The sequence below is a fragment of the Lepidochelys olivacea genome, assembly GCF_965140295.1.
Source record: "Lepidochelys olivacea isolate rLepOli2 genome assembly, chromosome: 18".
NCBI classification, from domain to species: Eukaryota; Metazoa; Chordata; order Testudines; family Cheloniidae; genus Lepidochelys; species Lepidochelys olivacea.
Genome location: NC_140428.1, coordinates 14,867,864 through 14,885,152, shown reverse-complemented (window position 1 = coordinate 14,885,152; position 17,289 = coordinate 14,867,864). Strand labels below are relative to the sequence as shown.

At 44.4% G+C, this 17,289-nt stretch overlaps 1 protein-coding gene across 4 annotated transcripts in view; it reads right to left on the bottom strand.

Annotated features, from left to right (window-relative positions):
- PAX7 (paired box 7) overlaps positions 1-17,289 on the bottom strand; it is a 153,892-nt gene that overhangs the window by 58,858 nt on the left and 77,745 nt on the right. For all 4 annotated transcript variants that reach the window (XM_084651566.1, XM_084651568.1, XM_084651567.1 and 1 more), the window contains exons 6-7: positions 5,591-5,756; positions 3,689-3,888 (exon numbers count right to left, since the gene is read on the bottom strand). In XM_084651566.1, the coding sequence (XP_084507692.1) occupies positions 3,689-3,888; positions 5,591-5,756 (366 nt within the window). The remainder of the gene's footprint in view (positions 1-3,688; positions 3,889-5,590; positions 5,757-17,289) is intronic.

Below are 17,289 nucleotides of genomic sequence, written 5' to 3'. Positions count from 1 at the left end.
GTCCTGCCCCAGCAGAAGGTTTAACCTTACATAACTTATCATTTTGACAGCATACACATACCGGTATTGACTGGAACAGGACCCATGACCTTCTACACCACACACCAGCACCCATTGTGCTATACCGCCATGAGAGTTATAACCATCTACAAAGGGGAGTTTTATGCCATTTTGAAGGACTGCATTAGTGCAAACTAGGTACCTTATAGTTTGCACCTGCAGGGTCTACACATGACCGTTACAATGCAGCCTGCTAGTGAATGCAGGGGCACTGGAACCATGTGCACAGCGTGGGGGCTGAGAGCTATTGAACCAAACTGTAAACCCTGCCTATAATGGAAACCACTTTAAGCCAGGGGGTCCAGCAGTACCCCTACTCCCAGCACCTACGCGTGCATCCTGCAATTTACATGCCCATAATCCAAACTGGGGGGCCCTCCGTATGACCCTTTTCAGTGGCAAAACGGAAAACAAGGGCAGCAAAAGGGGGGAAGGGGGAGGGGAAAAAGGAGGAAGAGAGACAAATTTCTAAACCAAAAATGTTCACACAAATCTTTGCAAAAAAAAGTTCAAATCAATGAACAATCCTAGGGAGGTGATGGAATCTCCTTCCTTAGAAGTTTTTAAGGTCAGGCTTGACAAAGCCCTGGCTGGGATGATTTAATTGGGGATCGGTCCTGCTTTGAGCAGGGGGTTGGACTAGATGACCTAGTGAGGTCCCTTCCAACCCTGATATTCTATGATTCTATGATCATTCCTTTTTGAAACCTGTACAATGAAAATCACTTCAAAATGTTTGAAATTTTCCATGATTCCCCCTCCTCTCCCCCCCATTTTTGGACCCACTCTAATTTTTACAGCATTTATACCTTTTTCACCCAGTCAGTTCAGTACAGCATGGCTTAGAGGCAAAACGTTATGAAGAATGACAGGGAGACAATGGGCTGAGCACCCTGCAGAAACTCAGGAGAGCTGGGGTCTGTTCCTGGCTCTGCCACTTGTCTGCTGGTTAACCTTGGTCAAGTCATTGCCCTGCTCTGTGCCTCAGTTTTCCCATATATAAAAAGGGGACAATAATACTGACTTCCTTTGTACAGTGCTCTGAGAGCTATGCACGAAAAGTGCTGTATAAAAGCTAAGTATTATTAATACCAGTGATCCTTTAAAAAGCATTTCTAAAAGAAGTTTTTCCACAACAAAGGGGGGAGAAACAAAATATACCAGGGTGTAGTGTAGTGGAAATGTTGTATTGGGATGCATTTGAGATGACCTGGGCAGCTCACACATGGAGGCTTCTTCATTTGTGAGTAATGTGGTTATTCCAAAATCAGGCAAATATATTTAGATACATTAGATTACACCATACCATCATCTATTCTCTATATGCAGAGTCATAAAGGGATCCCTACCCGGACTCCTCTTTTTTGTTAGTGCATCTCTTGAGCAGTCCATACTTTTGTAAGTTGTCCCATCTCCAGGGAGATCAGTGATCTCTTGTGGCAATGAGTTCCACAGGCTAATTATTGGAGATGGGTGGAGAACAGAAATTTCATTTCCTGAAGAATCTTGAAATTTCAAAATGTAGCTTTGTTTTGAATCAGAATCAAACCCAAACATTTCAAAATTTTCCATGCTGGAAAATTCAGAAAAAAGATAGTTTTGGATCAATTGTAATGTTTCATTTAGATTTTGATGTTTTCTAAATATATTACGATATATAATATAATACAAAACAATTGAAAGGAAAGATCATTTTAAAACAAAATATCAAAACATTCACAAAAAAAATCTAAACATTTAGTTCCAAAAATGTTGAAAAGGAATTGTTTTGGGGAAGTTCTCTGATCTGTGTTATATAGGAGGTCAGATGAGATAATCACAGTGGTGTCTTCTGATTTTGGAACCTAGGAATCTATGAACTGGGACATTTCAGCATTGTTGGAATTTTGTTTTTGTTGCTGTTTTTCTCCTAAATAAAATTTCAGCACAATCAACATGATTCTGACAGAGTTGCATTATCCAAGGGGGAAAGTTTTTCCAACCAGCTCTATTAATTATGCATTGTGTTAAAAGTTTGTCCTTGTATCTCTTTTGAATGTGTTGTATTGTTTCATTGACTATCCCCACATTCTTGTATTATATTTGCTTTCTCTAGACCAGTAACTGTTTTATATACTTCTGTTCTACCTTTTTATTTGCCTCCTCTCTAAACTAAACAGTTCCAACCTTTTCATTTCAAACGCCTACTGAAAATCTCCCTGTAGTTTCAGTTAAATAAATTATCCCGCACGTCCTGTCTTAAACAGTGCTGCTGAACACTCTTTTACTGTGTGACCTGGTACCATGTTAAAGCACACTAACAAGCTTTCCTTGCACACCAATAGGGTCTACATGGACCAGTTAATGTGCAACACATTACTGCACTTTAGAAATCACAGCCCTGTAGTGCACCATATCCATTGTGTAGACAAGCCCTTAAATAACGGCCATATTTCACCTCCCAGACAGTTGTATTTCAGTGGTAGGAAAGAGCAAGAGTGCAACGCCCTTTGGTATCCTTCAGGATAATAGAAGGTAGGTGAGCACAAGTCATTATTGTTATCCATTAACATATGATAAGTGTCTTATTACAGCTAAAAGTAAACATGCATATAGGAGCCAAAGTATGACACGTCAGAGAAGAAGAGAATTAAATGCTCTGTCTGACAAGGCTGAGGTATGTTGGATTGACAGAAAATTAGCATTAATATTCCAGATCATAGAATCATAGAATATCAGGGTTGGAAGGGACCCCAGAAGGTCATCTAGTCCAACCCCCTGCTCAAAGCAGGACCAATTCCCAGTTAAATCATCCCAGATGATCCAGTGTAAGAGACTGGTGGGCCAAATTCTCAGCTTCTGTAAATCCTTACAACTCCATTGACTTCAATGGAGCTCACCAACTGTGGATCTAGCCCTGTGAATTTTTGAACCCCCACCATGTAGTCTAGTGGCAGGTTAGTCTAGTGGTTGGGGCAGGGGACTGGTTGTCAGGAGTTCCACATTCTATACTGGGCTCAGGGAGGGAGTTTGAGATTAGTGGTGTTGCACCAAGTATGAGTTTGGCCCGGTAAGTTCAATACAGATGTGCTCTATTCTTTTATTTGAACAAGTAAATGGGGAATATGTGTTTTCTCTCTCACAGTTCATGTGGCTCTCCTTATTTATGGTAGGTCATAAAGAAAACCAGTTACATCACGATTAGTTCCTGGTAGAGACTGGGAACCAAAATCCCAGGCCCAGACATCCCTGACCTTTGAGGAAGTTCAGACCCTGGTGGGCTTGGGAACTTCAAAGCCGGACCCACCTCTGTAATGGGCTGGAACAACCCCCCTAACCCTGTTCCAGCCAACCCTCAACTTGATGACTCAAACGAGTCTCTAGATACTTGGGAACAGAGTGTGACATCTCAAACACAGGATCTGAGCTTTGTTACAGGTTTCAGATGCTCAGATGCTGTGGCAATAAGCTCAGGATGGATGGATGGATGGACAAACAGACAGACCGATCTGGGCTCCCTGAGAGCATGCAACAACTCTTTCAGTAACAATGTTGGACAGCGATAGCCTGCAGCCTGCCCTCTCCCGTAGGATCTGGGCTGACCGAAGGCTCCTGGCTTGGAGAAGAAGAGTGGAAGAGCATTGTGTACCTGTGGAGAGAGGCCGTTGCTGACAGGGTTCATGTGATTGGCGGGAGCTGCAGGGTTCATGAAACTGTCCGTGTAGCTGGAGAAGCTGTGTCGGGCCCCATAGGCAGAACTGGTATCAGCGGCGGCAGCAGCTGCCAGCCCTCCCTGGTGCATGGTGGATGGTGGCAGGGGCTGGGGTCTGTGCACGGTGCTGCTCCCATCTGTGAAGAAATCATTCATAGGGAAACATTCATGAGACATGACAGAGGCCGTACATGCATCATCAGGCAGTGGGGAAGAGCCCAAGGGCTGCTGAGGGTAACAGCAGGGAGAGGAGGGACCTGGCACAGACCAGAGAGGCATTCCCGTATAGTTCCCACTGTTTATTTTTCCCAAAATTGTGATTGAACGTAATGTTCTCCAGCCAGTGAGGAACTGACTCTGGCCAGCACCCAGCATTCCCTCACCAGCTCTGCCAATGCACCTCAGTCCTGACCGGCACCCCTGCTAATCCAGTCCTTGGCTTCCCATCCAGGACTGCCAACACAGCTGAGTCCTGACCTGCAGCCTACCTGGCTAGCCTGGGCATGGGTCTCATGGGAGCACAAACGGCGAAATCGTACGGCAGTTTTCGGAGCTCCTCGGAATATTATGTGGAAGTCTGAGATGCAACCAGCAAACACTCACTCCCTGCAGTTATGCAGAGCAGGAACTGAGCTCTGTTCTCCACGAGGCCCCCTTGCTCCTGATCTCAGGAGCACTCTCTTTTACAATACCAGCCTCTCTTTTGCAGATAGGTCTAGACCAGATGGTTGCAGATTTTCTCCATTCGGCGTTCTCTATTCCCCTAGGTCTGGAGATCGAGTCGCCTGAAAAAGCTCCAGTAGTGTTCCCCAAATCCTCCCTACTATTTCTAAATCTTCCTTCTCCAACAACACCCCTCTCCCCACAGTTTGCTGGGGCGGCGCAGGTGAGGGAGGAAGAGATGTTACGGACAGTTCAGTCTAGAAAGAAATACGCAGGATACACAAGGCAGGAAGAGATGTTGGTTTGAGGTCCCTAAGGTTGTAAGATCCTTTGTAAGGACCCAATCCAAAGCCCATCGCAGTCAACAGGGGACTTTCCACTGACTTGGACGGCCTTTGAATAAAACCCCAGCATCCCCACCCAGCCAGAAAACCAGCTCCGCAGCCAAATCCAAGAGCTGGTGCAAGGGGCTTGAATTCGGACTCCAGTGCCGGAGGTTACCTGTCAGCTGCTGCCCAGTGCCTAAAGCCTTGTGTGTGTGGTTGCTGGTGTCCAACTCACTACAGTGCAAAACGCTTTGTTTATTCTGTTAAACGGGCTCCGATACTATTCTTATGTGACTTTCCATGGCTGCTGCTGCAGAACTGGACAGAGCTGGGCCTGGCTTTTCAAATGTAGATTGTAATTGGAAGATTTGTTTTTAAAAAGGGGAAAAATACAGAGGCAATGTGGCACAGTCTCCCACCTGCCTGGTTTCACGGTCAAAGCAGCTGCACATGTAGGTTTCCCCTTGGGTGGGAGGCCAGTGTTTCACTCAGCTGAGCCATGTCACCGGTCCCACATAGAATTCACTCTGGATTCACTAGTCTCCACTCTCAGTGACATGGTAAGTGGAGCTGCCATAGTCATGGGAGACCTTGATGCAGGGGATATTGACCAATGGATATTAAGCAGACCGGCTGTGTTTGGTATCAGGAATGGAAACTATTGAGCTTCCATCCGCCTGAATCAAATGTTGGCCTCCCAATCAAGGCCAACCTGCATAGAGCAGCTGCTTCAAAGGAAGGTAGTGATGGGAATCCAGCATGGTAGGGTGGTCTGGCTGGCGGAGTGGAATAATAGATGAGAACAGACCAAGAAATAACCAACCACTTTATTCTGGTAGTTGGTGCTCACCTTGGGAAATAGTGGTGGTTGGGTAGGTGGAATCTGGCAGCTGGTAGGGTGGTAGAGTCGGCATTCCAGTTGGCGGAAAGCCCCCTGGCAACAGGTGATTAAAAGCTGCCAGCTGATTGGCTCCTGCTTGCTTGCGCCACCTGGCTCTTCGGTTACTGAACCACACCTACGATGGAGGACAGGAAAGAGAGGGTGAATCGTACCGAGTTCCATCCATTGCAGAGACTGTCCTGGTTCACCGTGATCTCTGATGCATTTCCTGATCAATAGCGATCATGACACTGGAGGAATCATAGTGAGAGAGAGGAAGGGTGAGCAAGAGAGAGGCAGAATGGTTCAGTGGTTAATGCGTTAGCCTAGAACTGGGGACACCTGGGGTCAAGGTTCCTGCTTTGCCACAAACTTGCTGTGTGACCTGTACCTCAGTTCCCCATCTCTAAAATGGGGATAATAGCAGTGCCCTGTGTCAGAAGGATGCAGAGAGAATTAGTACCTTAAACATTGGTTTGTGCTCAGATCCTCTGGTAGTGGGAGCCAAATAAGTATCAAAGCGTGAGAGAAAGGATAATTACTAAGCCTGTGCGTTCCAAGAGGGCCCCTAGGAAGTGGAGGTACTGCTGTCATCGGGTCCATCTGCCTCATTATCTGGCAACTTTGTGAATCATACTGTAGGATTAGGTTTCCGTAATGTCTGCACGGGTAGAGAGGATAAATAGATAGATGAACATCTCAGCTCCTAAGTTTGACAAGCTAAAAAGACAGGACCAGAAGGAATACAGAGTTCTCCTAGTTTCTCTGTACTGCAACAAATCAGTACTGCACGTGGCTTCCCTGCAATAGGCGCTGCAGCCCATCTAAATTGCTGTGCATTAAAATTAGCCCAGTATTTATGCATGTGCAAAGCTGGGCTTGCATCACCCTGTTTTACCTATGAGATTCAAAAGAGCTTTTCTAAATGCATGCGTCTGCCCTGGTGTGTTTTATCACAAGCCATCTCCCTCCTGGATAGCGTGAAGGGCTGCACGAGCCCTTTCTAGGGTCTGGTTTATTGTGTTTAATCAGCAAGGCTCTGAGGACCGATCCCTGTTTGGGGTTGAGAAGTATGCGGATAAGCTTTCAAGCCAGATGAGAATGCAGCTGCTGGACTCTGTGAGGCCTAAAGGGCTAGAAAACATGATTAAATTTCACAGGGACAAGAAAAAATGGAGCAAAAATCAAGAGTGAAAAGCATTCGGGGGCGGGTGGGGAAGTTCTCCATCAGGCTTTCAGGCTGCTCAGTGACAGATTAGGAACTGGGGTGACAAAGGTGGGGGGTGTAGTTCCCAAGAGCACCCTCTGTTTTGGTGAACCAAAGCAAACCTCTCTTTTGTGCATGCAGTGAAGACTCTGGATCTGATTTTCCTTTCACTTAGGGCCTGAAGCAAAGACCTTTGAAATCAACAGGGGTAGTTCCACAAACTAATGAGTATAGTCCCTCATGGGCTACTTTGTGTCACATTGGGTAAGTTTAATTCCCCGGGGGGGTGGAGGTGGGGAACAGGTTTTCTTTATGCTCTTCCTGTTTAATGCATTGCTATATCTCTCCAGGTGCATGCATTCTGCTAGTGACTGGGTTGTACGCTGGGGCACAGTGACTTGGAGAGATTACGGCAACAAGCAAGGTTCAGCGTAGGCAAGTGTATGGACTCACATATGTCGGGACCAGGACTGAGGCCAAACAGCAGGGGAGAGTTGCAGGCTGCAAGAGGAAGGATATGGGTTTGTTGCAGGAATCCCTGTGGAGATTGTCTGGCCTATGTTATGCCAAAGGTCAGTCCAGATGATCATAATGGACCTTCTGTGCTTAAAATCTATGACCCTGCAAAGGGATGGGGCAGTCCAATGGACTTACACTCAACATGATCAGTCAAGACAAAGGGGAAAAACTCAGAGGTGTGTTTGTTTGTAACACACTAGCAAACTGTCTGTCACACACTCTAGTGGATAACAGCCTACTACTGCTATCATCTAATGGAGTTATTCCTGTAGCTCAAGTGGTGTGATGCTGAAGGTTTCGGATCCAAACCCTGCTGATGACACATATGGAGAAGGGGTCAGTACGTGTGCATCCTGGACCATAACTGTGAAAAAGAAGGTGGGATGATCCTACATAGCCCTTACTTCATGCAGTCATTTACATCATTGCGAAGTGGGTGTACCAAATTATAAATATTTTGCCATTCTGTGTACAGCTGGGATGGAGAGAGGTTTCCTGTCCTGAAAACATTTCTGAGATACTAAAGAGCTGAAAAGTCAAAATTTCAAAAAGTTTCACAAACTGTAAATCCAATACATGTTTTGGGGTGGGCCAATCAGAACATTTCATTTCAATAATTTGGAAAGATTTCATTTCACAGTTTTGACCATTTTGTATTTTTTACTATTGTTAGCTTAAATTTTGAAACAAAAAGCCATTTTGAACCAGAAAAACTGGAATTTTTCATTTTGAAAATGTCATACTGTTTTGACAAATTTGAAACTTTATTTTCCAAAAATTTTTTGGGTAAAATAATTTATAGAAACCAACCTTTTCCCGCACACAGTTTTGGTTTTGACAAACTGGCATTTTCCAGCTAAAACACATTTTGTCAGAAAATACCTAACCACCTTTACTTCCATAGCACCTTTCATTTGAGGATCTCAAAGCACTTTACAAACCATTCAGTTGCACGATTAGAGCTAAGGGTTTGTCTACATGGGAAAGTTTTACCACTTATACTCTAGTAATTCTGGTATAACTCTGAAAAAGGCACTTTTCTTCTGGAATAAGAGTTCCCACATGGGGATTATTACCAGTATAACTATAGCTGTTTAAATTCACACTTTAGCTTATACTGGGTAGACAAGCCCCAAGTGACCAGCTAAGATTCAGTGTGGTATTGGACTAGGAGCCAGGCAACCTGGGTCTGCTACTTACCCGCTGCATTGCACTGGGTAAATTATTTCATCTCTGTATGCCTCCGTTTCTCCTCCCACCTGTTGTCTGCCTTTCTATTAGAGCACAAGTTCTTAATAGGAAGGATTGTCTTTTACTCTGTTTGTTCTGTGCATAGATCTCACTTTGGGCCTCTAAGTGCTACTGAGACACAAATAATAATAATCTACACTCAGTCATTTATCAAAAGAATTTGATTTCTTTTTCTCTTTGTGGGGCATTCATGCGAACTCATGATTTTTTGGGGCCTGTTTGTTATTTAAAAATCATTAATGAATTTCCCCCTCCCCCCCAATCTCATTTACTGAATGGCTTGTGTCGCTTTGTTATGATTGGTCACATAAGTCACATGGTATTGTTTCTGCTTCTTGACTGGAGGGGTGTAACTCCTACAGCAAGGTTTCTGGCAAGGACGCTCGCAGAAAGTGAATTTTAAATTTGCTTTCTGTGGATGTTGGAGCGCGGAAGCTCGACATTCATTTTTGGTGCGTATTCATTCTAGTGACCCTTGACTGCAAAGCAGTCACAAATGGGGTGCAAACATGGATGAAATTAATTGATTGAGCAGCACAGGAATTGCAATAGAGGACCAGGGGTTCATCTAGTGCAGCATGCTGTTTCCAATAGTGGCCAGCACCGGCTTCAGAGGAAGGATCCTTGCAATTGTAGTTATGGGACAGTCTTCCCCCAGTGCAAATTTCCTTCTATATTTAGAGGTTGACTTATGCCCTGGAGCCTGAGTTTTTATGGCTCTTCTAAAGGTCTTGGTTTTTTAATATTTACTATTCTAAATCAGGTTATTCTTCTTATTCATACAAATGTCTAATTCTTTTCTGAACCCTGCTAAGCTCTTGGCCTGAGTGATACCTTGTGGCAATGAGTTCCACAGTCAATTGTGCACTCTGTGTTTAATTCATGGGCAAATTTCTGCATTACTCACAAATCCACTACAATATTGTTATTATATCCATATTAAGGATAGGTAAACTGAGGCACATAGAGCTTAGGTGATTTATCCAGTGCCACACAGTAAGTCAGTGATTGAGCTGAACACTGAACCTAGGAATCCTGACTTTCAATTCCTTGCTTTAATCACTATAACCCACCCTACTCAGATTCCCCATGTTCAGTTTTTGGCACCCATCCCCAAGCATTACCAGCTAAATCAGGGACAGAGTGGAGGGTCAAAAGGATGAATTCACATCAAGGTTCATAACACTTTGTAAGCTCTTTGGGGCAGGGACTGTCTTTTTTCCCTGTGTTTGTACAGCGCCTAGCACAGTGGGGTCCTGGCCCATGACTAGGGCTCCTTCATGCTATGGTAATACAAATAATAAATAATACTAATAATTTAACATTTTGTTTTTCATTGGTCATACAAAGTAGATGCTCCTGTCCTTTCCCCCATTTGTACTCCAAACACCCCCCAACCCCCACACACAATCCCTCTTCATTCATGCTAACAGGGACTCTTTCCTCTGCTTATAACATCACCTGCTCCCACTGCAACAGTTGACAATGACCCAAGAAAATTCAGAACATTCAGATCAATTGGTGAGCAGTGGTAGGGGGCAGACAATGAAGACGACAAGGTCCTTGGCTTGAAGAGCTTCCGTTCAAACCCAGAGCTGGAGATGGTGAAGAGGTGAAGACAACACAGGAGAGAAACTGTCTTGGTAAAAATATCTGTTGGTCAAGATCTCTGAGTCCGAAGAGAAAGAGGGCTGGCACTCCAAGGGAGTAAAAGCCACTTCATTGAATTCTGACACTTTCCTGAAGTTGGACAGGGTGGGAAAGTTCCTTTTTATAACTGAGAGCCAGATGCTGGCAAATCCACTGTGGATTAGGAGTTTTAGAAGAAACACATGGAGAGGGATGGGCAAGCAACCTACCCACAATGACTCCTGTTCCCCCCTCGGGTGATTTTGTCTGTTGGATTGGCTAACATATGATCAAAATGCAATTTCGGAGAGATTTGCGTTATGTTATGTTACATCATGTACGGTTATTGTCTTCGCTCTCACACACACACACAAGTTCAAAATTGAAACACAAGGCTCCTCGCTGCAGCAGTGTCAGTGAGTGAACCAGAGTGAGCTTACGATGGTGCAAATATTGTGAGGGCCTGGGAATCCCATTCAAGATCCCCCTGCTCAACCCTTCACAGCTCTATTGGTCTGATACATTGGAAATGTGACCACTGACTTCAATGCGAGCAGGATCCGGCCCTATCTAAGCACTCACCTGCTTGTGTTTCTATTCTCATAGCAACCTGCTGCCTTTACTGCTCTTTCCCTGCTCTCATCTGTGCACATTTAATTCATCCCACCAACCCGCACTTGGAAGGCTCTCTAGTCTCCAAAGACCCTCCCATTTCTCCTGAAGATCCCTCCCTAAAAGCCTCTTCTAGTCCGTCCCAAACTGATCTGCTCCCTGGTGTTGCCTCGCAACCCCATCTTGAGCCCAGTGTTTTGTTTCTGTTTGTGTTGGAACATACGGTGGCTTCGCCTTGATACAGAGACCTGCCACCGCCCTTCACAGTGCCATGCAATTATCAGAATGGCCAACGGTTATTTGTTTGTTTACTCCTGTCTTCCTGCCGGCTGCATTGTGTAGATGTGTTCCACATTTCCAACTAACAAGTGCATATCCTTGGAGAGGAAGGATAGTCTTGTAGTTAAGGTACTAGATGAGCGTTCAAGAGATCAGTTCCCTCCTCGGCTCCCTGTGTGAAGTCACTTAGCATCTGATCTGCAGTCTGTGGAAGTCTTTAAAATGAGGGCAACACGACTTTCTTTCCCCGGCCCTTTGTTTTGTTTCTTTAGCCTGTAAGCTCTTTGGCGCAGGGGCTGTCTCTTACTGTGTGTACGTGCAGCGCCTTGCACAATGAGATCCCAGTAGCTGGGGTCTCTAGGCCCTGTTGTAAACCAAATAATAAATACTCATTATAACAAGAAAACACAGGTGCGCCCAAGGAGCTTCGCAACTGCACGCTAGTGATTCCGAGCCGAGGCTGGCTAGCGGATGATATTAGGGCCTTTAAAACAAAACCAACAGACAAAACCGCTGAAACCATCCACAAAGGAATGTATAGGATTTATCTCCCTTTGCAGAGGGAAGGACATTTCATGGCTGAAACAGGTTAATTCTGTCCCTTCTTTATAACCCACCGGAAAAAAAAAATAAAAAGAAGATACATTCCAGCTAATGACGTTAGCAATTCTTTCCTTCCCCCACCCTTAAAGGTGGCTCAAGGCTTTAAGCTTAAAAATCATTTTATTGGTAGTTAAAATACACAGGCTCAAGCATCTAACTGTAATGCGAGGCTCACTTCAAAGGGAACCTGCTTTCGCTTCACAACAGTTAAGGTTTTATCAGCCACTAAAGATTCTCCAGCCTGAAGATCCTGTTACCAGCATGTTAAGCCCAGGGTGAAGGCCATGGCTGCTAAAACCAGACCATTGGGGGGTGGAGGGGAAGAGGAGGAAGAGGAAGCAGCCTTGAAGCTGTCCATCTGCCTGCTGCGGCATTGTTCCCATCCATAGGCCATCAGGATGGGCTTGGGCAGAACTGCATAGCTAGTATCTTCCTTTAGGACAAGCTGTCTGGCACTTGGAAAAGAGGCTGCACAAGGTACCTGGAGGCAGGTGGACATGCATGTCTGGAGTCTGCCTCTTTTAAAAAGAGGCAAAAGGTCCCTTGGGTTCATTTGTCCATTCACTGCAGGGGGATCCATTCACTGTAAATTCACTGAAGATGCACAGGACACAGGAGCAAAATTTAGATCACTGCAGGCAGCATTTTGCATCTGATAAAGACATTTGGGGTCTGCACAATGTCATCGGTGCAATATATCGAAGTGACAGGTTACAAAGAGCTGATTGCTGGTCCAATATCCCTGCATGAAGTTTCTTATTCCAAAAATGGATTTAATTTTGGGCAGAGCCCGAACAGGGTGTTGCTGCTCTTCATTTTACACCCGATGCTAATAGGGACTTTACCTCTTATATTATCTCACATTGCCTCTCTTGAAAAGTGATTGTAAATACAGCAGCTCAAATGGACACTATCGGAAGGAGGAGAGGAGATTCTTCTAACCGTCTGCATTAGAGGTACCACATGGGATCTGAGAATCAACCTGATTTGTTTCTTCGTCTGGTATCTCTAACAATAAGACAGATTTCGCAGCTGGAATTTAGTTGGGCAATTTCACTGAATGTGCCTGGTGCAGATTAGAACCCAGCTTGTTCTCCCATAGCTGCACTGACTCTTCAGGGACCACCAGTAAGGAAACCAGGCTTGTTTCAGTAAAGGAAGTTGCTGTGGCTTGCCGACATGCAAGGAACAGATATGTGGAATGGGGAGGTGCCATTTTTACACAGTCCCTTTTTGGGCTAGTGAACACAAAGCAAAATCCACCTCCCCTTTCTAGTCTCACTCTCCCTTTCCCATTTGCTCTCACTGCAGTGATCTTCACAGCCTGTCGGGAAGAACAAAGGAGACAGTGATGCTACACAAATCATACCGTGGGGTATGTGCTTGCAAAGGACTGGGGGGCATGGCATTCCATCCCGGAATGCCCAACCAGTCACGGTGGGGGAAACTCGTCCCTGTGCAGAAAGCCCATACGCCAGGCCTCTGCACCAAGAAACCTATACACCACTTAAGTCCACCACCTATGGGCGTAAGCGGTGCATAAGCCTCAGGTAGACCTTCTGCATATGGGGTGAACTTCCCCCACTGTGATTACCAACACCATGGTCATGTAGGAACCCAAGCTTGCTCATGAACATATAAAAATGTTATCTGAACTTATTATTTGTATTTCCCTAGTGTCTAGAGACTGTCAGTTGCCATGAGGGCCCTGTTGTACTGGGCTATGTACATACGCACAGTCGGAGACAGTCCCTGCCCTAGGGATCTTTTGTTCTAATTAAACAAAGGGTGGGAGAAACAAAGCATTCTCCTTCTCCTCCCCATGTTACAGATGGGGAAATGAGGTACAGAGCAACTAAGAAGCCTCCCCAAGTCATTCAGGGAGGTTGTCACAGAACCAGGAATTGAATCCAGATTTCTTGCATACCAAGCCAACGCCTTACCCACAAAACCACCCACCTTCTGTCTTAGCAGCTCAGACAGATTTGGTTTGAACTTGGGACAAAGGTCAGAGCTGGTTCTTATTTAAACTGAACCCGTGCACCCAATCCTGCCAAAACTCGCACTCGATGTACTAGCCACTTGTCTTTGCACCCAGTACAGCCACACGGCCAAGACAGCTGCCTGCCAGGGGAGGCTGGACTGAATTATCCCAGCAGACGTCGAGATCTGGGTCAGCTCCCACAATTTGTCAGACAAGGAGAAGGAAGGGAGGTCAGGAAGAGCTTCTCGTGGGAAAGAAAGGCCGCTGTGTTCCTCCTCAGCCTAATGAGGACTCGATGTTGGAGGAAGATGGATGGGATGAATGAACTGGTAAATGAAAACAGGGATGGAACAATCAAGTCCTGCCTTCAACCTCAGACAGAAGGGAAAAGGCACAACATGCGTTTGCTTCCACATGTTCAAAGAGTTGCAGAAATCAGGGATGGAAGAGACCTATTTAGTCATATATGGCCCAATCCCATGAAGAGTCTGAAGTCAACGTGGTGACTTACCGGCATAACTAGGGATGCCAACCTTCCAGGATTGTCCTGGAGTCCACAGATTAATCTTTAATTAAAGATTACGTCATGTGATGAAACCTCCAGGAATATGTCCAACCAACATTGGCAACTCTAGGCATAACGATTGCTCATGTGACTTAGGTTTTGCATGATTGGGTCCTCAATCAACTCCTAGGGATCAGTGCAGGATTGTTTCCTATAGTGAATTTTATGTGTGTATGTTTCGTCCAGTCCACCTGTAAATGTCCTGAACAATCACCAGCTATTCAACTGAGAGGGTTGAGGGTATGTTCCCAGAATGGTGGGGACATGGGGGTGGAAAGGCACTTTTTGGAGCTGACTGGATGAGCTGAGTTATTGTTCCTGTCTTCATGTTTGCTTTTTAATGCTGGTGGGGGGATTATTGTATTGGAAATGTAATTGCCAGGGCCCCTAGAGCTTTTGTATAATTTTCTTTATTATCATTTACATTCTAATGACATAACAACTAAATAAATCACCATGGCCCCTTTCTCTGATCTACCATCAAGAGCACAAATTTTGAACACATATGCCTGAGGAAGGATGGCCCAGTGGTTAGAGCACTAATTTGGGACCCTGGTTCAGGTCTCTGCTCTGACACAGGCCTTGGGCAAGTCACTTGGTCTCTCTGTGCCTCAGTTCCCAATCTGTAAAATGGGGATAAGGGAGTTACACAGTAAAGCTAGTGAGATGCACAGATAACAGTGCGGGGGTCATATAACTACCTAAGACTGCTAAACAGAGCTACCCATATGCTTCCTCTGCCAGATGATGAGAAACGCAGGAAAGACAACAGAGAGATACATGCGCCGCTCAAATGATCATCAAAGGTTATTTAGATTTTGACAAATCTCTACAGATTTAGAAAGCGGCTTATAAATATGTTTAGGTCGTAAGCATGCACATTTGAAGCAAGGCATTGTATTTACCTGTACAAGTATTGCGACAGAGCAAAAGCCGTGCACAGGCTACCCTATGCGAACTAGCTTGAACCCAGCCAGCAGGGTAATAATACCAGTGAACACAGCACAGTGAAGGCTTCAGCTCGGAGTACAAGCCTGCCATGGACCCTGGGTACATACTTGTCTCACGAGCCTACCCTGAAGCGTATGGTCACTGCTGTTGTTACCTGCGCTAGCTGGATTCAAGTTAGCTCAGGTAGGCTAGCCTGTGCACAGCTTTGGTTGTGTAGACAGACCCGATGTCTGTACAGCACCTTGCACAATAGGGCCCTACCACTTCTGGGTGCTACCACAATATAAATATTAAATAATATTATTAGAGATGATCGAACTATTCTTTACAAACAAAATTATCCAATTAATGTAGCTGGTTTTTCTCTTTGAAAATCCTAGGAACTGTGAATGTGTTAGTTATCTGTAAGTATCTACTGAATGGGTTGGACTGAATAATATGGACTGTTTGCCAACTGTTTAATTCAGCTATTCACTATTTACCATTAGTTATTCAAGATGTGTGACTGGTCATCTATGACATTGTTTCTGATCCTTGATTGGATGCCTGAAATTGTTTTTAAACAAGAGGATAGGGAATAATGAATAACAGATAATGAACAACAAATAATAAATATTATTGTCCATTCATGAATACAGTCATTCACATATAAGTACATGTGTTAATACAACGAGTAACCCATTTCTCAAGCGCTTTTGCAACCAACGTTTCATCCATCTGCTTATATGGTCCTAATCACCATAGTATCTGAGCATCTCACAATCACTAATGGATTTTATCATCAACACTCCTGTGCGGCAGTAAACTATGATTTCCATTTTAACAGATGGGAAACTGAGGCACAGGATAAATTAAGTAACTTGCCCAACATCAGACAGAGATCTTCTGTTTGAATCAGGAATTGAACCCTTGGCTCTTGAGTCCCAGTCCAGAGCACTGCACACCGGTGCATCCTTCCTACTCATCTTATGAAGGATGTTATTAATATCTGCATCTAGCAAATAAAAAGGACTAAAATTATGGCTGGACTGAACAGCTGTTTGGAATATGAATGAATGTTTGCGAACATTGTTTTGCAGTATCTTCCAGTTCTACAGCATATATACAGAATTTCTCAATGATCATTTCAGTGGTCAAAAGAAATGCTGTTAAGTAAATAAAAAGAAGAATAAAATCACTGTTTTCAGTTATCTATTTATCTCCCCTGCAAACTATATGTCCTGGGGATAAACTGGGAAGCTGAAAGACACTAGAATAAATTCACTGATGGCATAAAGCAGTTGCATAGTAGTGAGAGGTTTTTTATTTAAGTGCCTGATCTCCGCTTGAATACCTGCTTCTTAGATGGCCCAATCTTAACAGTGTTACAGTTGCATTTAAGCCTTCCAAAACAGGCTTTGATGTACACACCTCACTGAGGTGAATAAGGTGTTGGGAAGTAGATTTCCCACTGCTATTGTTTGGCTGGCGATAGGGTTTAACAACAAAACAGCAGCACGTTGATTTACATTGTGGAGATTTTCTTTGCAACAGAAAAAGCTATGAATCTTCTACAAAAATAGCTTCAGTGCTGTGGGAAATAGATAAAAGATTAAAATATCTTGGCAAACACCAGGCTTGATTCTAAGAAACATTTTCCATTGTTAACCACAATGAAATCTACTAAATTGGTGCCCTAGTAAATAGCAGACCTGCAAAATTGGGGTAATCGCCAGGAGAACAGATTGAGTGCCATGAATTTTACTGGCTCTAAGCACTGGATAAGTGGCACCCTTATTTGCTTTAAATGCACATGGGATGGTGGCAGAGGTGGACCTAGAGGTTCAATTTAGAGAAGGGTGCAGCTTATCTGAACCTTTTTGGTCTGATAGTTAAAGTAAAGTAATGAAAACCATGTTCCAGTGCTTATTCCATCTGAACTAGTTCCTCCATGTCTACGCTGCAAGCTTACGCTCAGCACTAAACCAGTGTGAAATGGATCACCATTTGCTGCTGTAAATTACCTCCCGTGTTCATTTCATAGGGATCCCTTGCACTATGAAAGCAAAACAAGTTGATCTTGCCTAATT